The sequence below is a fragment of the Lemur catta genome, chromosome X, assembly GCF_020740605.2.
Source record: "Lemur catta isolate mLemCat1 chromosome X, mLemCat1.pri, whole genome shotgun sequence".
NCBI classification, from domain to species: domain Eukaryota; kingdom Metazoa; phylum Chordata; class Mammalia; order Primates; family Lemuridae; genus Lemur; species Lemur catta.
Genome location: NC_059155.1, coordinates 15,784,692 through 15,806,070, shown reverse-complemented (window position 1 = coordinate 15,806,070; position 21,379 = coordinate 15,784,692). Strand labels below are relative to the sequence as shown.

The window sequence follows — 21,379 nt, the reverse complement described above, 5'->3', positions numbered from 1 at the left end:
AAAGAAGATCTTCTAGGCATGTTGCAAAATTATTTGAAGGGCGAGAATTTGGTCTGCCCTGGCCACCTTGTAATGTTGATTTTCTGGGACGTGGCATGGGAAACATCTGGGCTCTCACTAATGTGTTTTGGCTCAACCTCCCAGGTGTACCGGGAGAGGCCAGTGACTGCAAATGTAGTAAAAATTTAGCTTGGCCTTGCTGGCCTGTTGTTGTTACAGAAGAGTTGAATATATAGATTCAAATAGCATTTTTAAAGACAGAACCATGGATATCCTTTCTTTCCGTATCACATATCCTCAGGGAAAGTCTGTGTGTCCAGGAGAAACAAGGTTATTTTATTGATTGAAGATGATGTCGGACCCTCGGCAGTGGTGTGATTAAAGATGTGGGCAGATTAAAGGTTGCAGAGTTCATACTATTTTAGTATTTGTGCATAAGACAAGGAATTTTTTCCTTTCCTTTCTCTAATAAGTAAATGGAGTAGTGTTTTCCTCCTTATGTGACTCTTGACATGTAGGTGAACATAAGTTCTTTTGGAAAAAAAGTCAGTAAAGTGGAGAGGACTCTGTAAAACTTTTTTCTTAGGCTGATTTATTTTCCTCTTTTAAACAGAAACAGAAAAGGCCGGGGGTGGAGTGGGGGTGGGGGAACAAATTGTGTCCGGTTAACAGAAAGTGATTTGGTTTTTAAAAAGGATATGGAGGAGAGAGGGCAAAATTAAGGGAGGAGAGTACGACTTTGGACAAGTAGTTTTCTCAATGAGAAGCTGAGCGTCAGGAGAAATCCATTCAAAATGGGCATGAAGAATCTAAACAATACTGGAAAAGAACTGTATGGTGGTTTCTCTCCAGAGGCTCAAGTTTAAAGGCCTTGGGTTGTTTTCTGGTGTTTCACTTAAAAAAGACAAATTTTTTTTTTTCAGAATTGGACAATAGAAGCACGGTGGTTATTTACCATAGCTCTCTTAACAGTCCAGCTTTGATTCCAACTAGAAGTTGTTCCTATGCTTTGAAACTAGGGGAGACACCCTAAAATAATTACCTTGTAGATTGGAGACAATTTTGCTTTTGATTGTGATTATATGTTGGGCCAAAACAAGATGGAAAGACAAATTTCTGTGTTTGTTCACTCTATATCTGTTCACTTTATTTTTGGCAACATTGCAAGGAAATAATGTTAAATTAATCACTGCGCGGTTTTGTGGATTTAAAAAAAAAACCTGAATGTCTTGGACGTGCTCCCAACATACAGAGATGCTTGTGTGTTTCCTTCACATTGCCTTGCTCCTCAAATGGAGTCTCTGGTGTGGATTAAAGCCTTTTCTTTAAGTGGTAAGAGTGAGTCGTGGATAGGCTGGGACAGAGGATAGGAATGTGGTTCACGTGCATCTCACCTAAACACAAACTTTTGAGTTTTAGAACCATTTTGGTTGGGCTGGCAGGGATTTTCAGAGGGTCAGAGCAGAAAATAGAAATTAGGACGATCTCAAACCTGTATGTATTAGGCATTTGCATCTAGTCTCTATAATGAGTCTAGTAGTTTCCTTTTGCTGAGACACTGGAGCCGTGGAAGTGCTGGGAAAGCAAGTGGAGGCACCTTCTGGAGAAGGGATGCTGCTCTATGTTGAGAAGAGCAGTCAACTTTCCTACTCTGGCAAGAATGGATGGGCTACTGATCAGATAATCAGAGCGTAAGCTCTGTGAGGGCAGAACTACATTATGAGTATCATTGTAGCCCTCACTGTGTCTAGCATGAGGCTGGCAAATGTCTTGAGTAGTTGATATGCAATAAATACTTAATGACATGGTTGAAAAGTTGTTTTGTTTTTCCTTCTGCCCATCTGAGGTTGAGGAAGTCAAATTGGAAGCCTCACCAAGTGTTCTTTTTTTCACCAAAACCCTGACTCATGATGGCTGCCTTCCCTTCCGGGATGTGGGGCAGTGAGTTTCACTAACCTGCCCTGCTACTGATAGCAATTTAAAGGTTGCACCCTAAAAGTGACAGTGGTTATGGCTTTTGTCATCATCCGCTATTCCAACTGGGGATGGAAGCAGTAGCTTTCTAGGGCTATGAGGCCAGAACAGAGCCTTTCCAGTCTCAGACCTGAACATTTTCATCACCTGGAGACTGGCATGGCCTTGCTGGACAGTGAAGTTTCTTTTCTGCCCTGGTGGAGGTGGACGCTGCCACTCATTTAAAAGCCAAGCACCATGGGAGGACAAATCATTCCCTTGGAAGGATTGGTTTGGTTAACTGCTGGCCATTGGTGGCAAAATAGAAACGACGTTTTTATTTCTCCCTCCCTCCCCCTCCTGAACATTTCAGAGTGACCAGTGGTTGAACTCTTGGCGGCGCTTACCCTGAACCTGAGTGTTAGGGGAGAGGGAATCTGCCGTTGCGGTTTCTGGAGCTGCTCATAAGCAAGAATTCCCTATCCTGATCAAGGCTTTAAGCCTAAAAGAAAGCAGAAATAGGTATGGACCACGGGTGTGTGTGTGTATGTGTATGTGTGTGTGCCTATCCCTGTGTGTGCCTGTGCGTGTGCTGGGTGGGGTGGGTGTGGCTTGGGCGGGGGTGGTATACTCTTCAAGGGTCTAAGGCAGCTCAGTGTCTGCGTTTCCCTGCCTTGCAGAGGGGATTTGGAAGTGATTTTGCTTTAATACCATACATGTTCCCGTTTCTATTTTTTGAGAGAGGAAAAGTGGTTTGGTAGTCACCTCTTTAGTTTTAGGCACCAAAAAAGATTTGTCTGTTATGCTTGTCAGCCTTATCAGAAAATCCCAATTTGACAGTTCAAATACAGGAGTCCTAGGAGGGGCACTGGGAGGGAGGGAAAGGGGACTGGGTTGCTCAGCCATTGGTGTGCACTTCCCAAATAATATGATGAATGGTATTTTAAAGGGGCCTTTGGAGGGTCAACTGTGGAGTCAAACTGCTCATTAGAACAATTGGAAACCAGGTAGCAGTAACCATCAAGAAATAAGAAAGAAGAGAAGTTGACCTTTCTCCATCTACTGTATGCATATTCTGGATTACTCCTTGCATGACTAAAGGAAAGGGTTCATGTTTCCAGAGAGATTGGAGGCCACTTAATATCATGGAAAAATAAGGGCCTGGGAGCCAGGATTCCAGAGTTCTCATCGAGAAACCTGAGGCTGGTTAAGTTGACCTTTTTTGTGACTTTTTGTGTGACATCACGTCCATTCTCCACCAATTACTTAGGATCCTTAGAACGAACATTTCATTCATTGAACAGTACTATTAATATTAATTTCAATGTTTATCATGGCAGATAGATGCTGTCCAAAGAATTTTTGAGTCTCTAATGAGTTTGTGTCCACTATACAGTGTGGGGGGGAGGAGAGAGAGAAAAAGAGAGAGAGAGAGAGAGAGGAAAGGAGGAGGAGGGAGGGAAGGAGGAGGAGAGAGAAAGAGAGGGAGAGGTCATTTACCACTCATTTTTCAGTTGGGAAAATAGAAGTCAAGAAAGGAGGAATCAATTGTTTGGGTTACTCTGTAAATCAATAGTATGATTAGAATTTGAATATTAAGTTGTCTTACTACTATTATATGTTTCACTCAACCAGTATTACTTTTTTAGAAGAATTGGTGGTGGAGAGGGTATATGGTAACCATATACCATTTCCAGGATGACCTTTATAGTTTTCAATTGCTAAATGTTGTCAGAGGCACATTTCAAATGAAAGAGGCTTCCCCTTTAAGCTCCTCCCACCCAACAACAACAAATCTCAACGACTATTTCCAGATGGCTGAAAGAGAAACTTTGTCAGTAATAATTATCCCAAGTCCTTCTCTTATTAAGCCAAGGAGCATCTAAAATGGACATTACATAAAAGGATTTTTTTTAAAAAGGTATGTTTCAGAGTATTAAGAGGTCAGAGAAAAAAGTTTGCATCAAGGCAGGGATCATTTCTATTGGGTGCAAGCCAAGCTCTCTTCACCTTTTATTTATTTTAGTTTTTATTTAGCAATTTATGCTCCCTTCACATCCTAAACCACTTTACAAATCCTGTCCATGGGGTAACTTTCCCCACTGTTCTACCCCTACCTTCACAGCCATAAGAGTTGGATGTTTAATTTAAACAGAATATACAGAGAGATGAACCCTGTGAATAAGGATCTTGGAGAATTGCCCACTGTGATCACCCTACTTGACTGTTCCAGGTTTCCCCAGTCCTCTTAGAAGTTAAGTCTGGATTGAATATTTAACTCATGCTAAAAGTGAAAGAGGAAACATAGAGCTTTGATGCCTCCAACTCCTCATCATACCAATGCTAGAGCCAAGAATACCCAACAATTAATCTGTTAATTTTAGATTCAATTCTCTACTTTGTTTCTGCAATGGAATCCTCACCCCCAACCCATTTTCTTCCCCTTTAGAGGACTGATTTATCCATCAACTGGGTGTTAAGCTTCCTGTTTCCCCTTCCCAGGTCAAGGGCAGCCCAGGTGCCCAATTTCTCTCTCTCTTCACAAGGCACCACCGGCAATAGAGATGAGAAATTCTGAAGAACAGCCAAGCGGAGGAACCACAGTATTGCAGCGTCTGCTACAAGAGCAGCTTCGCTATGGCAATCCTAGTGAGAATCGCAACCTGCTTGCCATACACCAGCAAGCCACAGGAAATGGCCCTCCCTTCCCCAGTGGCAGTGGGAACCCAGGCCCTCAGAATGATGTGTTGAGTCCTCAAGACCACCACCAACAGCTTGTGGTTCATGCTGCTCGACAAGAACCCCAGGGGCAGGAAATTCAGTCAGAAAACATCATCATGGAGAAGCAGCTGTCCCCTCGAATGCAGAATAATGAAGAACTCCCGACCTATGAAGAAGCCAAGGTCCAGTCCCAGTACTTTCGGGGTCAACAGCATGCCAGTGTTGGAGCTGCCTTCTATGTCACCGGAGTCACCAACCAGAAGATGAGGACCGAGGGACGTCCGTCAGTTCAGCGACTCAATCCTGGGAAGATGCACCAGGATGAAGGACTCAGAGACCTTAAGCAAGGGCATGTCCGTTCCTTGAGTGAACGTCTAATGCAGATGTCACTGGCCACCAGTGGAGTTAAGGCCCATCCACCTGTTACCAGCGCTCCCCTCTCCCCACCACAACCCAATGACCTCTACAAGAATCCCACAAGTTCTGGTGAATTCTACAAGGCCCAAGGGCCACCTCCTAACCAGCATAGCCTGAAGGGCATGGATCACCGAGGCCCCCCACCAGAGTATCCCTTCAAGGGCATGCCACCCCAGTCTGTAGTGTGCAAGCCCCAAGAGCCAGGGCACTTCTATAGCGAGCATCGCCTGAACCAGCCAGGGAGAACAGAGGGGCAACTGATGAGATATCAGCACCCCCCTGAATATGGAGCAGCCAGGTAAGAGAGTTCCCTTTCTGTCATTTCCTGACCTCATACCCAACCAGCTTCTTCTGCTGTGTGTTGGGAATCTAAGGGAAGGAATGGGCAGGTGTTTGGTATAACAAACTCTGCAATGCATGACTGGTTCTTGGCTCAGTAAATTGCCTGCCAAACTGAATTTCTAGCCTCTTCAGCCATAATTAGCATTGTATTAACATTCCCTTGACTTCATAGGTTGAACATGGCCTCAACTGCCTAGTGGATGAACAGGAGCACAAGTCTTGATTTAGCAGCTATTCACTGTACTGTCTCCTAGGATGTTGAAGGAAGGGTTAGTGTTTATCTTCTTGTGAGTTGTTAAGCCTTTCTTTGAGAAGTAGAAGCAATTATTTTGGACTTTCATTAGTTTGGAATAGCCTATCACTTCCACGTATTCTTTTTCCATAGAGCTCTCATCACTTATTTTTGCAAACAAATCTGTGCATTTCCTGTTAGTTGGCATTTCTCCATAGAATTACCATGATTCTTTTGGACACTAAACAAACACCCACATGTAATGGTGGGGGGAACTAGGTATGTGTGCAGATTCAGAATGTTACTGCCTTGTACTGCCTTGCGGTTCATGAAGTCTGGCCTGTTTTGTCTTACTTCAGTGGACAGTTTGTTGCTTGCTTGCTTGCCTGTCACATTTTTAAACATTTAAGTTAAATTCCTATCATGTCATGTAGAAGTTTTGGTCAGATGCTAAAATGCAGAAGGTAAAATATTCCCATGACTTCTGTTTCACACGTTCAGTTCTTCCTAAATATACCTCTTAATTATTCAGAGGCCCGTTGTCCCATTCATTGCTATATTCACCAGACCTTATGATTCCATGATTCTGTTCACTGTTCCTGTTGTTAGTATTTGGGCCAGGTCTCTGATCAGTAGTATTTCAGCATGTGAGGCAGGGGAGAAGGTTTAAACCATGGGCAACAATGGTGGCAGTTATGTGTGGTATTCCTGCCCTGTGACCATGGGTAATGGTGGGTGGCCATAGGGTTTGAAGTTCTTAGACCTAGGCTGGCCTTCTTCCAAATGCGGCCCACAGACTAGGTCTGTGATCTCTTTGATGTCTAATTCTGTGTCTCCTGTCCCCTCCTTGCTCTCTTGGGAAAGAACCCCTTGGCTTTAAGTTCATTGGGTGACTCAGGAGAGAAAGTAGTCAGGGGGTGGAGTAGGGTGAAGGTAAAAGAAGGCACCTGGCATTTCCTGGCATTTCATTTTTTTTCCCCCTCCAGGCCCTGTTTTGTAGCCAGAGGGAATTCACTTTGGACTCCACCCCTAACTTTGCCAGTTTACAATTTTTTTCCTCCTCTTAACTCAGGTTGAAGGGGTTAGCCCTTTTCAACCTCCTCTGTGCAGCTTTCAAAGGGCAGGAGCCTACATTCTGATACGTGTCTTGGAATAGGAAATGGGGTGACCGACAGGGCCATTCAGGTTTAAAGAAGAGCAAGAACCTGATTCCCATCTGCCCAGTGAAATGAAGACCCAGGGAGGGGTAGGTCTGTTCGAGACTGCTTCACCTAGTGGAAACCCATTCAAGCCAGCAAAATGTCAATGAAGCTGGGGGGTTTTGTTTTGCCTTTACCATCAGTATGGAAGAGTCTAGGGATGGGCTGACTGACGTCTGTTGCCTTGTAGGAGGGGAGTGTGCTGGCTGGGGTGTGGAGCAGAAGCCAAAGCCCCGCTCAGCACATGGCCCGCCTTCCCGGGAAAGCTATTTTCAGAACTCATTCACCATTATTGTTTGTGATCTGAAATGACTCCCACAGTGTTTGAAGCTAGATGGAAAAGCCCTTTGATCTGCCTAAATAAATAATAAGGAGCCAAAAGAGGGTTTTTTTTTCCCCATACTGATTAAACCACCAGAGAAATTTAGCTGTATTTTAGCACACAGGTTTGCTAACAGTTTTTTTTTTTTCTACGAGAGAGGAGCAGAGTGCTTGATAATGCTTGATGAATAATCACACCTAAAATGGCCCTAGTGGGAGAATATTCCATTTGAAGTTTGGGTCTGCATCAATCAAATTCTGGCTGTAAAATTTTTGCAGGGCCCTGCATGAGGGAGTGGCACATACTGACAAATGACTGGCAAGAGGAGGTAGTTGAACTGCTTTTCAGAAGTGTACTGCTTTTAGGTGGTGACACATTTTTTCTCCTTTATTTCCTTTAACCAACTAGCTATATAGTTTGTGAGTACCTTTGCAAGTAACTGCTGCTAGCACCAACCAATTAGAACACTGAATTCTTAGTTCTTAATCTACAAATTACAGATCAGGATGAGAAGCAAGCTCTTTGAACAAATTACTGTTGAAAAAAAAAAAACAGACCTTTGTTTGCTTTTAGAGGTGCAGTGAAACGCTGGCAATTTGCTGTAAAAATGAACAAAATGTTATAAATAATCCTTTTATTACTTCATCTTCCCTATGCCCTCCTCCCCACTTAAAAAATAAATATCTTGAAGGCCCAGAACTCTAAATGGGAAATAAGGCCAAGCCATCTGAAGAATTTTACAATTTCTGAATCTTTGTCTAAGTGCTGAGCCTTTTCTGCATCCGGGGTTTGTACATTTATCAACTGCTTTTAAAAATTAAATCATTTCTGTTTATAAAGCAGCCACCTCCTTTCAGTTGTTGAAATCATGCCCAGATCTGAGGTTTCTTGAAATCCTTGTTTAGTGGAATCTAAGGGTGACCTAACTCTGTAGTTCAGAGCAGAGCTGGTTGTGCAAGAGAAACCATCAGGAATTTGCAGCCTGCTCCAGGATTCACAGATTCACCGTTGCAGAGCCTGGGAAAGACACAGTTTCTGTGGTGAGCATAATTCGGGGTTCCAGGCTGTTAGTGGCATCTGCTCTGGTGAGAGTGTGCCTGTGCAGGCTGGCACACATGTGGGCCAGGAGTGCTGACTGCGTGTGTGTGTGTGTGTGTGTGTGTGTGTGTGTGTATGCACATGTATGCACGTGTGTATGGCTGGGGAGGGCAGGGGCTCCCAGCCTTGGAGGTGGCAGGGTAGAAGATGCTGTGTCAGCTGGGTGGAGTGGCTTTTACTTTCCCTTTTGCCCTCACATGCTGTCTCTGGGAGGGAGCACCCCACCCCATCCCCCTGGCTTTGGGGAGGACCCTGATTTTCGTCACTGGCCTGTGTCCTGCATGTGTGCCATGTCCCCTTTTCTGCAGAGCCCCAGTGGCCCAGGTAGGAGCAGGATGGAGGGAGGGAGGAGGAAGGAAGGCAGGTCAGGGCTTCCATTGGATCATGTGATTCTGTTGTCTGCGGGGTGGCTTGTTGTTCCTGGTTAATGTGTCAGTGGGGAGTGATTCAAGCTGCTGTGTGGTAGAAGGACCTGGAGAGTGGGCTGCTCACCCAGCTGCCACCTTTGTTATATATATAATATCGTTACTCTTGCTGTTATTATTATTTAATGTTGGGTGTATTTTTACTTCCTCTGACATCCCTGGTAACTCTCCTCCACCCCTGTTGTTCTTTAATCCCTTCTTCTCAGGGGGAGCTTCACCCCACTGTTAATACTATCCTGCTTTCTTGTGGTGGGCGGATGCTGGAGCCCAGATGGAGTTCCTTTGCTGAAGGGCTTTCTCTCCTTTTGTGACTGCCCAAGCCTTTACTTGTTTGCAAACCTGCCAGTGACGGACTGCATTGGTTTTCCCAACATCATGGTGCACTGAGATCTGCTTCCTTTTCCAGCCTGGGGAACCTAGGAGCAGCTGCCTTGTCTCTACTTATCTTTGTCGTGGGCTTATCTGAGCATGGAGACCTCCTTCTGGAGACCTTGTGTTCTCCTCCTTCCTGAGGCCCCTGGGAAGCTGTATGCTGTCCAGGGCACTGAGAAGCCTTTCAGCCTCCAGGAAGAAGGGAGGCCAATGGCTGAGTCTGTTTGAGAGAAAGGTCTGGGTTGCTCGATGGGGCCCAGGGGAGCTGTGGGGAGGAAGCTCAGTTCAGAACTGGGCATTCAGTCTTTAAAGAGAACACCTCCCAATCCTTGGGCTTCCAAATCCTAGGAATGAGAATGAAGGTTAATATAGTGATTTTTCCCTTAACTTTTGAGAGCTGGATTGGAGAACGTGAAATTTAAGCCCCCTTTTTTTTTTCTACGCAAGAGATGCACAAGCTGCAACGAATCCCAGGACATTATATTTTAACTCTAGGGATATGTAGAAACTGTAATAGTATTTGCTCAAACAAGGAAAAAGAGCACATAGTCTTTCGCCTATGAGAAAACTGAAGATCCATAGAATGGAAAATAGGAACTCTTCACTAAACACATTTATAAACAGCTCCCAGGCTTTTGATTAGATGAGTGCTTTGAACTCTGGGAAAGAAAGACTATGTACAGTAGCAACTTTCCAGTTGTAATGATGAGTGCCATGTAAATTCCTCTGGTGTGCCCAAGTAGTTTGCATGCCCTCTTCAATATTCAGCAACTATTTATACTGACAAATGTATGAAATTGGGAGAATGTGGGTATACCAGAGGCAAAGAGGGGGCTGAGGGACAGAATCCAGGGTTTGAGCAGGTTTGAGGTCTCTTGTGAACATCTAGGTTATTGGGTATCTACGAACAAGTGTTTGGAATGAGTCTGTAGCTGTAAAATGTCCTTATGGTGAAAATCTCTTATAGGGATCCATAAATGAACAATAATGGTAACTGGAGTGTATGTGGGAGGGATTTGCTTTAGCATCTGGAATGCCAGTTAAAAGTTAATTGCTCTTGGTGATTTGTCCCAGTTCCACCATAAATTTTATGCAATTTGCCACAAAGATTAAATGGATATCCTATAAGTAACAAGCTAACAAGGTCAGACTATCTCACTGGGAGGTGAGATTCTTATTGAGCTAAAGCTAAAAAATGAGAAGACCCCAGTATTTCTGTGACTCATTTGCAACTTCAGGAATGAAACAGGCTCATACAGATTGAGTAACTTGAGCAAGGTTGCACAGCTAATAAGCAGTAGAAAATGTCTCTAAACTCTCTGTCGGGATCCAAATCCCATGCTCTTAGCTATATCAACTGTAGCTCAAGCATCTACAGGACATGGGAGCCTAGCAGTTAGCTGGGCATGGGCTGGGGGTGCACAAGCTGTTTGTATTCAGTGTACACTGAAAGATATTCTTCCTGGTAGTGGTGATGGTTGAAGTGGTCCATCCACAGACTCTGATTGTTTCCCTTAATGGCTAATAGTCATTAAGTATGAATTATTTGTACCTAGGTATTAGTATTTTGTACCTGGTAATTAGGCACAAAAATGGGAGAGCCACATTAAACAATGTGCTAAAGTCCTCTTTCTGGAACTTTCTATATGCAATAGGCTGAGAATCTGAACATTAATGTACAGAAATCAATGTATTATGGCAGTAGAAAAAGCCAGAAAATGGGAATAGGGAAAGAAAGATTCTACCCTGGCACTACCACTAACTCAGTCTAGTATTTGGCAGATCACTTCCCCTCTCTGGGCCTCAGGTTTCCCCTCTATTCAAGCATAGAGTTGTACTGAATAATTTCTTTAAGGCCTTTTCAGTCTTTACATTTTGTGATTCAGTACATAAAAGGTAGTATGATAGTGTTGCATGTAGCTCCCTCCAAGTCTTGCTATGGTTACTGCTAATGGGCATCATTAAATCATTAATAACTGAAATCAACAATAATTATTTGATATCTCTAACATAATAAGTATCTGCCTGTTCTTGAGCAATTTTTTTTGGTGAATACATGAATTATCAAAGGGAGTTGGGGATAGCAAGATGAGGGGTGGTTTTGATGGCTGTTTGTTGTTTCCTTCTGGGCCAGTGGAACATATTTTCTAAATTGGAATCTTTACGTGAGCTGGACAACATATGTAATGTCAGAAAAGCTTTTGTTTAAAATAATGAGATGAAGATCACCTTGTGGAAAAATTGTTTGAAATGCTCAGACCTGAGCAACGAGGGTGCAGGCGTGTATCACTTAGATTTTCACAAAACAACCATGGTGGTCATCTGGTTCTCTCCCCCATGGGATGACACCTCTGTTTGTCAGGTGGAGTCATAGAAGGTCAGGCCTAGAAAGAGTTATAGAGGTCTTTGCAGAGATCCCATAGTCTAACCCTGTCTGCTCCTCATTTTGCAGGTGTCCTGGGGGCACCGGAAGCCTCCTCATCTCACTTTCTTGTGCCCTTGTCCCCCCCACAAGTGACTTAGGAGGGAACTTAACCTGCAGGCCTACCCTTCATGTTTTACAGGCCAACACAGGACATCTCACTGCCATTGTCAGCCAGGAACTCTCAGCCTCACAGCCCTACTTCTTCCCTGACGTCCGGGGGTTCCTTGCCCTTGCTGCAGTCTCCACCATCCACTAGATTGTCTCCTGCCCAACACCCCTTGGTTCCAAACCAAGGGGACCATTCAGCTCACCTGCCTAGGCCACAGCAGCACTTCCTTCCTAATCAGGCTCATCAGGGGGATCACTACCGCCTCTCCCAACCTGGCCTAAGCCAGCAGCAGCAGCAACAGCAGCAACAGCAGCAGCAGCAGCAGCATCACCACCACCACCAACAGCAGCAGCAGCAGCAGCAGCAGCAGCAGCAGCAGCCAGAAGCCTATTCAGCTATGCCTCGAGCTCAGCAATCTGCTTCTTATCAGCCCATGCCAGCAGACCCTTTTGCCATTGTTTCCCGAGCCCAGCAGATGGTTGAGATCCTCTCGGATGAGAACCGGAACTTGCGCCAGGAGTTGGAAGGATGCTATGAGAAGGTGGCAAGACTTCAGAAGGTGAGGCTTCCATTTTAGCATACTAGGGTCTCCTTTAAGTCTTATTTGTGGGATTTGTTTAATATCCATATAAAAGTCTCCACTTGTGAGTGCCTGCATTACTTATGTGCAAGTCTTCAAGATTCTTACATCTGAAGGTTGAATATGGATCAAACTGTGGAAAGTCTTCTGCCTGTCTGTCTAAAAGAAGTAACATTTTACATGCTTGCAAGGAGAAAAAAAATGCATAGTTTTCCCAGACACCACAGCCCAGAGAAAACTTAATTGATTGTTTTAGAATTCCAGAAGGCAGGGATACTTCCTCATAAGGTCAAGCATGCTGATGATACCTGTGTAGATGAAGGATCTGCCAGCATTTTGAACCTTGTCGTCTTGATCAATTTTTCCCAAATATGAATTTAAGTCTTGAATTAAAAGAACATAGTTCCTAGACAAATCTCACCAGCGGAAGTTAGATCCAGTCCTGCCTTGTTCTGGAAAAGGCTTAGAGTATTTTTCCTAGTGGGAGTTCTCATAGTAACTCTTTTCAACAAGCCCTCCTCGCCACCCCCCCACCCCCCCGCCACACACTTTTTGCTTTGGTCCTTCCCTGCAGCTCAAATTCAACATCTGCTCTCTTTCTCTGGTGTGTGTGGCGGGAGGGGCGGGGGCAGGAGGGGTATAGCACCACAGCTGGGTGACAGGTGACAGCCCTAGGCTGAGGAAATAGAAAAAGGAGTGTATGTCCCCAGTTCACATTCTTCCCTTGGGCCCCTCTACTGTCTCCTGCAGCTGGGACTTTAGCTCTTGAGTGCCCCAAACTAGGAACCTTAGCTCTTGGCTTCCAGTGGCTGTTGGTGAATAGGGTTATGCCTTTAGCAGACTCTATGCAGCTTTTGTCATTGTAAAGCTCATGTGGTTTGATCTCCCTACAATGTGAACTGTTCAGGGAGGTGACGTGAAGGTGGGGGAGGGAGGGGAGGTTGCCCTGTATTGCTCAGTAACTCTGTCCTTAGGAGACACAGGAGTGGAAATTTCATGGGCCTGAATGAAGCTGAGAATTTATCAAACACCAGATCTGGATCCTAAAGGAAAGGAGGGCTTATTATCAGCTAAGTATTTTTATGTAGCAAAAAGGCTCCCCCCACCCCTAATTTTCCCAAATCTGGATGGTGATTTATTGGGATGGAATGAGAACTGTTTCCCCTGGGCTTCACCCAGATTTTATATTTTCTCGCCCTCATTTGAACTATATCCCTCTCCCCATCATAATGGTACAATAAATTAATTATTGCCCCACACTAGAAATCTGGTTTGTCTGATAAGGTTAAGAGTTGCCTCCCCTCCCCAAATTCTGTCTTCTGGGTGGTCTGGCCCTGTCTTTGATGCAGTCACTGAAGGATAAGCCAAGATCTTCCATAGGCTCTCTTTGTCAAAGGATCCCTTGTGATTTTGAGGAGGAGTGGGGTCAGGTGGGTGACAAGGAAGAGGAACAGAATAGGACTTTTGCCGTTTTGTTCCCCAAGGCAGGGAAAGATGCCTCAGATAAGTGTAACTGGAACAGCTTGAGTGCTGGCTGAAGTGGAGGCCGACCCAGTGCTGAGGTGGAGTAGAGAGGAAGGTGGAGTAGGAGAAGAAAAGGAAAATGGAGAGAATAAGGCAGATCCCGGGTGGTGCTGGAAGAAATTAAAAGGTTCAAGGCTTGTAAGGGGAATAAGTAGACAGAATAAGTCTGCAAACCCACCACCACCTTCCCTGTCTCCTGATCCCAGCATCACCCAGACCAAACCAATAGATATGCCTTTCTGTGATGTCTTTTCCTGGAAGGCCCTCTTGACAGATGTGTAACTTGCCCTTTTGAAGGATATGGTATCTGTGCAGGGGGTAAGGGAAAGATTAGTACAAGATCTTGAAATAGCAGTCTGCAAACCTTGAGGAAAGGGACTGCCTTCCAGGTGTGGCATTCTGTGAGGGAAACTGGACAGCCTTGCCCTGCAAATGCTGCCCAGAGCAGACCAACACCAAGCCTGCTCTTTCAGATGGAAATGTTTATTTTCTCTACCCAGCGCTTGAATTTCATGCAAAAGCTTCATCAGGCACAGGCCTTTCAGATCTTGTCTCTAAATGCCATTCACCAGTTTTCACCTTCTGTGCTGCTATCTTGGTGCCATCTGCGAAGAGAGAAAAACACTTTTGAGTCTGCTCTTTTCTGTGGTGTGAGCGTCATTTGTTTGCAGGCAGTCCTGTCGCTGGCAAAATTTTGGAGATGGGGGCAGGTTGAATCTGGCTGGTTTGGTAACCCTACCTTTCTTTCCCCCAGTCTCCCAAGGGGGTCCTGAGATTTCTCCTCATAAATTACCTTGAGCTTTGGTAGGGAGAATAGTGGAAAACTGAGAAGGAATGCAGAATGGTTGCAGGAGTCAAATTTAATTTGAAAATTGCTTAATAGGCCATGGGGTTTATTTGTCTCATACAAATTATATGCAAATATCTCTGTGGTTATTGTATGTGCAGTGGATCTATACTGGTTAAAGAAAGACACCGGTGTCTAATTTCTTATTTTCTTCCTGATTCTGGCTGATTCAGGGCAAGACCCTTTCTCTTTGAGTTTTGTTTTTTTTCTTTTTTTTTCCATTTTACAAGATTTGCAGGTGTGTCATAAAACACAGCTTCGATTATGAATTTCTGTTAAAAAAAATCTGTACTGTTTTCTCACTGACTACAGGGTAAAGTCCAAATGCCTGGCATTAAAACCCTTTTATGATCTGACTCCAGTCTGTCTTAGCAGCCATATCTCTCCAGCTTCCCTCACTATACCCCACAGTGTCCAGCCAAAGTAGACTACTGGTCATTCTGGGAATGCATTTGCTCACTCAGAATAGAATACCCTTCCCTTCACCTCTGCTCATTGAAATCTGACCCAGCTTTCAGGATTTGACTCTAAATGCCACTCCTCCCAGAAATTGTTCTCCTCCCTCCTTCTCCCAACCAGGAATAACTTCTTTCTTCCCTGTACTTTATAGCACTACTCCTACTTTTCTTAAAGATGTATCTTGCCCTATATTCTTTCATTTGATTAGATTGAAACCTCCTTGAGGGTAACGAGAATGTTCCCATTCATATTTACACACCCCACAGTGCTTTAAAGAGTTCACGTAAATATTTGGCCCTTGGTAAATGTTTGTTAAATTGAACTGAGTTACTGCATGAGGCTGAAGCATAAGGTTTTTTAGGGTTTGTCTCTGCTGCTGGTTTGCTCTTGGGAAAGGCAGTTTTAACTTTTCCCTCTGCTAAAATGGGGGAAGGTATCCTTGCCTAGGCAAATAATCAGGACAAATTGGAATCAACAAGTGAAAGCCCTTTTAATGCTCTGAAATAAAATTATCTACATGCTATATACATTATTATTGATAATTTCAAAATTAAGACAATTTTTATTCAGAAATTAAAGTCATTTATAACCATATTTATAAAATTTATTCTATCTTACTACCTTCTCTGAAGGCAGAAACTAAACTATATATATTTTTTAAACCTGAGAAATTCTTGTGACATAGTGAGTTAATTACTGACCTTATTGTTGAACTTGGACATCCTTCCGTGAAACTTTTCTCATCTGGCTGTGTTATGTTTGCCCCCTGGCCATCTGTGAGCCCTGGGAGAAACTGTCACTGAGGATTTATGTATAAGTTTTCAGACCATCTTCCCCATCAACCTCCTGCCATCACCACCATCTTTACTTTTTCTTTTCTTTTTTTTTTCTTAAGGTGGAAACAGAAATCCAGCGTGTCTCAGAAGCATATGAGAACCTTGTGAAGTCATCCTCCAAAAGAGAAGCCCTGGAGAAAGCCATGAGGAACAAGCTGGAGGGTGAGATTCGGAGGATGCATGACTTCAACAGAGATCTGAGAGGTGAGGGAACCAATGGACTTGTCTTTGCATTTCTGAAGGAGCTGTAGGGTGGTGAAGGGGAGGGCTGAGGCTGAGGAGGTTCCAAGTAGGCTCTCTGGGGTTGTCCAAAGTACTGGGTATGGGCAGTAAATGACTGGGCATATAGCAGGCTAGTTTTTTGTGATTATAATGATATTTGGTCCCAAGCTTGATTAATCAAAATGGGGGGATGCATCTAACTGACCTTTTGAGTGATGAGCTGATCCCCCCTGTGACTCCTGGACTCACCTGGCCCACTCCTACAATTGCTGCTGCCTCTCTTTCTTGACAGATTTTGCAGAGCCATATCTTTTGGCTGTGCAAGCTTGAAGTAGTGATGTCCTCTCTTATTTCTAGGGTACATTCCCTCCTTTTATTTTTTACCTTCACCTGATACTATTGAAGACAGTGGGAAATATTCCTACTTTAAACCGTCATCAAGACCTTCAAAACTGCTGACCTTGGGGATGTTTTCTATCTTTGGATTTCGGTTATCTTATCTATAAAATCAGGGGATGCAACTGGATGTTGCTCATGGTTCTTTTCTAGCTTTGACATCATGTGATTTTAAAGACTTTACAATATAACTGTGATGTTCTTTTTCCTGGTTAATAAATCTATCATCATATATTCGGAGATGGATTATTTTGTTGAAATTTAGAATTCTGCACTTGGGTTTTGGCAGTGAGGAGTGAAAGTGTTAAGTACTTACCTTCTCTTTCCCTACGATGGTCTAGCATTGTTATGGGATTCGCATTTGCAAACCCATGTCTGTGTCACCCATTTCTGTTGAACAAGAAGAAGAATCAGGCTGGTTTTGCCAAAGGTCAGTATTTAGAGGGCAAACAGCATGTGCTCGAAAGTTTGAATTTGAGGCCTTGTTGATTGTCTCCAAATTCCACAGAGCGCCTAGAGACTGCCAACAAGCAGCTTGCAGAGAAGGAGTATGAGGGGTCAGAGGACACCAGAAAAACCATCTCTCAGCTCTTTGCAAAAAGTAAGTCTGCAAGCTTCAGAAGCAGATATTAATGTGTGGATGGGAGCAAGGTGCATGAAAAGGTTGCACAGTTGTATTTAGCTTTCTAGAACAGCCAGGGCACAGTGAATGTCACCTAGGGATTCTTTTTCCTGTTCGGGCATGAAGTTGGAAGATTCTGTTCTTTTCTTCCTAGGCCAAGAAAGCTGCTAGTAACATCTAGTAACATCAAATGGCTCCTTCTGTATTAAACCAGAGAAAACCGTTAAAATCCCTGCTATTGTCATGGCTAGCTGAATAAAGGGCCGTACTGAACATGGGGTCCCTTAATATTGAAGGTGAAGGGATTTTCTTAGAAAGTTCCATGCACTGGCTCTGGTAGAGTTGCAATTAACATGCAGGATTGATGATTAGTGTTTGGAATACCTAACCTATACCTGAGGCTCCCTTAGGTAAACACCTGGTTTATATAACATCAGTACACGTTGGCAGATTGCACGGGTAGCTAGAAGGGAGCCACTGCTATGGCCTGAACTAGTGACTCTGGTTGTAGAGTTAGATGGTATGGGGGAGGGCAGAGCTGTGTCTTCCTCATAATAGTGTTTTCTTTGTCTGGAAATACTCCTAGGACAGTGACAATGAATTAATCCTCTTCTTTATCGGTCCCTAATGGACTCCACCCAGCTAGACAATACCTAATTCTTTCCAATTGCCATCATAAAACCAGCAATAAAAACTTCATAGTGGATTGAATCCGCAGGGAGAATTAGTTGGGGGGAAACAGATGAACTGCCTTCATTTCTACAGATGCTCATAGTTGGTTTCCCCTACACCCAGCCTCCCTCAGTGTAGGTCTGGCTGTAGTTGTGCTCGGTGGGGACTTGTCAGTCTCTTCGATCTTTGCTGGGCCTCCAAATGACCCTTTCAAGTCATTCCATGCAGCTTCCAGTCAGCTTTTACAAGCTTATTTGATCTTTACTTACAGTATTCCCCCCTTTCCGGGTTGTTCTATTGTGCTCTGGCTTTAGAATGTGGTTTTTTCTTCCTCATTTCCCTACACCTCCTGTTCTTCTGTCAGCATTGTCTTAAAGCAAGGAATGCTGTTTTTCTGGTGTCATCAGTGCCTAATGTAAATTGTTGTGAAGTTGCTTTTGTGGTGTCACGGTTACCCTGGAAGCTAGTTCACTGGCAGAAAGAGGGTGGCAGCCTCTGAGGACAAAACAAAACAAACAAAACATATGGATTCTTGCCCTGGATCTGCTCGATTGTACTCCTCTCTGTGTGGAGGTGGTATTTCGGGTGTCCTAGAAGCTCTGCTACTGGTTTATCAAATGTGGTACCTTAGTAGATCAAACTATATTACCTGCAGGGCAAAAGACTGTCAAATGGCTCTAGGAAGGAAAAGTGAACTCCTCCAACTAGGCAGGGAAGAGGGCATGGCTCTTGGCCCTCTTAACTTCTTTTGTCTTTGGACATTGACAGGGTCCTGCATTGTTGGAGCTGTGGCAGGAGAAAAGAAAGCCCCCTTGCAAAGCCTCTCTGGGGAATGTTCCAGCAATCCTAGAGAGACCAAACAGATTCAACCCTAGGACAAGGAAGTCTGGTATAATAGAAAGAGTTCAGAACAACCTGGGCTTAAGTATGGGCTCCACTACTTATTTACCAATGGTGGGACCTTGTGCAAGTTAATTAAGCTCTCTGAGTCTCTATTCTCTCATATGCAAAATGGAGAGGAAAATAGCATCTTCCTTGTATGATTGTTCTGCGGATTAACTTAGTACAATACCTGGTATGCAATATGTATTCAACAAATGTTCATTTCTTTCCAAACATAAAGTCAGAGTGGAAAAGAAGGTGAGGCTGCTCTATTGAAGTTTCTCCTACAAACTTAAGGTTGAAGGCCTCCAGAGGCAGGGGTCACAATGAAAGACATATTTATGAGGCTGTAGATTCTCTCTTGTTATTAATCATGGTGATGCTGATCACTATCTTCTATGTAGTAAGTTTCTTTGGTGTTTATGCTAATAGTTCTTTCACTTAAACAAATATATTTTCTCATTTGATTCCTAAAAAATATTCTGAGGTTAAATAAGATGGTACTGTTACCTCTGTTTTAATCTCTAGCATTTTTTGATTTTTTTTCCTAAAGTTTCTATTCGTCTGCTTGTATTATTCACCTGTTCTTGCATGCTGTCTACTTGTTTTCAATTTACAGTCTGATAATTCCAACATCCCTGCTTTATCTGGGTCTGGTTCTGATGCTTGCTTTTCTTTTCTTTTTTTTTTTTGTTTGTTTGTTTCTTTCTTTTCTTTCTTTCTTTTTTTTTTTTCTGAGACAGTCTTGCTCTGTTCCTTGAACATGAGAGGACAGTGGCATCATTATAGCTCACTGCAACCTCAAACTCCTATTTCAGCCTCCTGAGTAGCTGGGACTACAGGCTTGCACCATCATGCCTGGCTAATTTATTTTCTTTTATTTTTTGTAGAGATGAGGTCTCGCTGTTGCCCAAGCTCCTCTGTCCTTTCAAACTGTGTTTTTTGCCTTTTAGTATGCCTTGTTCAATATTTTTTTTTTTTTTTTTTTGCGGAATGGCAGACCTGATGTATGGGGTAGAAGTAACCTCGGTAAATGGGCCTTTAGGCATGTGATGGTAAGGTATAGGGGGAAGTGCTCTCTAGTCCTATGATTATGTCTCGGTCTTTTAGTAAGCCTGTGCCTCTGGTCTGTGAATTTCACCAATGGGTCTCAATTTTTTTTCACTCCCTTAGGTGGTGCGGGATGGCTAGAGAGGGCTCCAGTCAGGCATTTCCTTCTCTTACATGGAAGGCTAGAGCACCCGGAGTTGGTTATTTCCTTTTCCCCAGGTCAGTTAGGCTCTGGGGGAAGAAAACCCAATAGATTAGGCTCTGGTTAAATAGTTTCTCTTGAGGGGAAGCCTTGTTAAGAACAGAATGTTCTGGCATATTTCATAATGGTTCCTTTTTCTCAGCCCTTGCTGGAAGAACAAATGACCCATCTAACTAACAGACATCTAAAACTAGGACCAAGCAATGGCATCTTTAAGTGATCATTTGGGAGGAATGAGAATTACCTCATCAGGATTCAGTGATAATCACTTCAGGTGGAATATTTCAATGTTCAGGCCAGCTGTTGGTACTGGAACAAGGTACAGCCACTTTAAGACGGCAGACTGAAATAAGAATAGTATATGGACCAAAGTGTAAAATCTGTTTAGATACTACTTATAAATCCATATTAACTTATTCACACATTAACTTGTGATAATGTTCCTTTATTCTCTCCAAAATTACATATTTGGCTATTGTCTCATACTGATGCTTTTTTTTCCTTCTACTTTTCTTATATCCATCTACAAGTATTTATTGGGTTCTTAAGTGCTACTTAACTAAGCTCTTTATAAAACCCAAGCCAGAAAGACCATTATCTTTCTATTAAGCTCTTCCATTCTAAACTCATAGATTATATCTACATACACACACACGTGTGTGTATACACATATACATATGTGTATGTATATATTAACATGTATATATACACACACACACACACACACACACACACACATAAACCTGTGTGTGTGTGTGTGTGTGTGTGTGTGTGTGTAAGGACACAAGCATATCAGATTACTTTAAAAAAAATCTAAACTTTCAAACCCTAGTAGACTTAACTGCTAACATAGCAGAAAAGGAGATTCTCAAATAGAAGATATTTTTTTCAGGCAAAATGGCTGCCTATATTCTTCTGATCCTGATGTTTTTCCTTTAACTCTGCCTTGTTCTTTCCAGCGCTCCCTCCACACCCAGCCTATCTTGCAGGATAAGGAGTAGGAAAAAGCAAAGAGTGGTTTCCAGTCTTACCTTACTCTCCTTTTAAAAACACTGGGTTCCCAAGAGAAGCAGATGCTGAGATAAAACGGGTTGGGTTAGGGGGTGGTATTGGGTTAGGCTTTCCCTGGAGAGGACATGTTGTCAAATAGACTTGATCTCAGTTAGAAAATAATGCTAATGTGTAAGGGGTGGGATTTGAGGTTTTATCCGTTTTACTAAATATCATTTGTAGATCTATTTAATATACTGTCATGAGGAAATAATGAGGAAAAAGTTTTTTGAGCTCCCTTTACCCTTCTGCCAGTGAAAGACTATTTTGAAGAAATAAAATTAAGAAGATAAGCCCACCTTCTCTTCTGATGGTGTGCGTGTGTCATGGTATGCTTCTTTGTGTCATGCTTAATGCTTTTCCCGAAACTTTACACCTACTTTCTCATTGCTTCTACACAACAACCATTAAATTGTTGTCAA

The 21,379-nt window shown here is 43.2% G+C and overlaps 1 protein-coding gene across 4 annotated transcripts in view; it reads left to right on the top strand.

Moving 5' to 3' along the window:
• AMOT (angiomotin) overlaps window positions 1–21,379 on the top strand; it is a 62,784-nt gene that overhangs the window by 13,766 nt on the left and 27,639 nt on the right. Inside the window, exons 3-7 of one of the 4 annotated variants that reach the window (XM_045537784.1) lie at window positions 2,327–2,475; window positions 4,500–5,389; window positions 11,646–12,174; window positions 15,921–16,065; window positions 16,988–17,080. In XM_045537784.1, the coding sequence (XP_045393740.1) occupies window positions 4,518–5,389; window positions 11,646–12,174; window positions 15,921–16,065; window positions 16,988–17,080 (1,639 nt within the window). In that variant the 5' untranslated portion in view covers window positions 2,327–2,475; window positions 4,500–4,517. Of the gene's footprint in view, window positions 1–2,326; window positions 2,476–4,455; window positions 5,390–8,107; window positions 8,227–11,645; window positions 12,175–15,920; window positions 16,066–16,987; window positions 17,081–21,379 lie in introns of those variants that run through there. The other 3 variants (XM_045537783.1, XM_045537785.1, XM_045537786.1) reach the window with 3 other exon arrangements.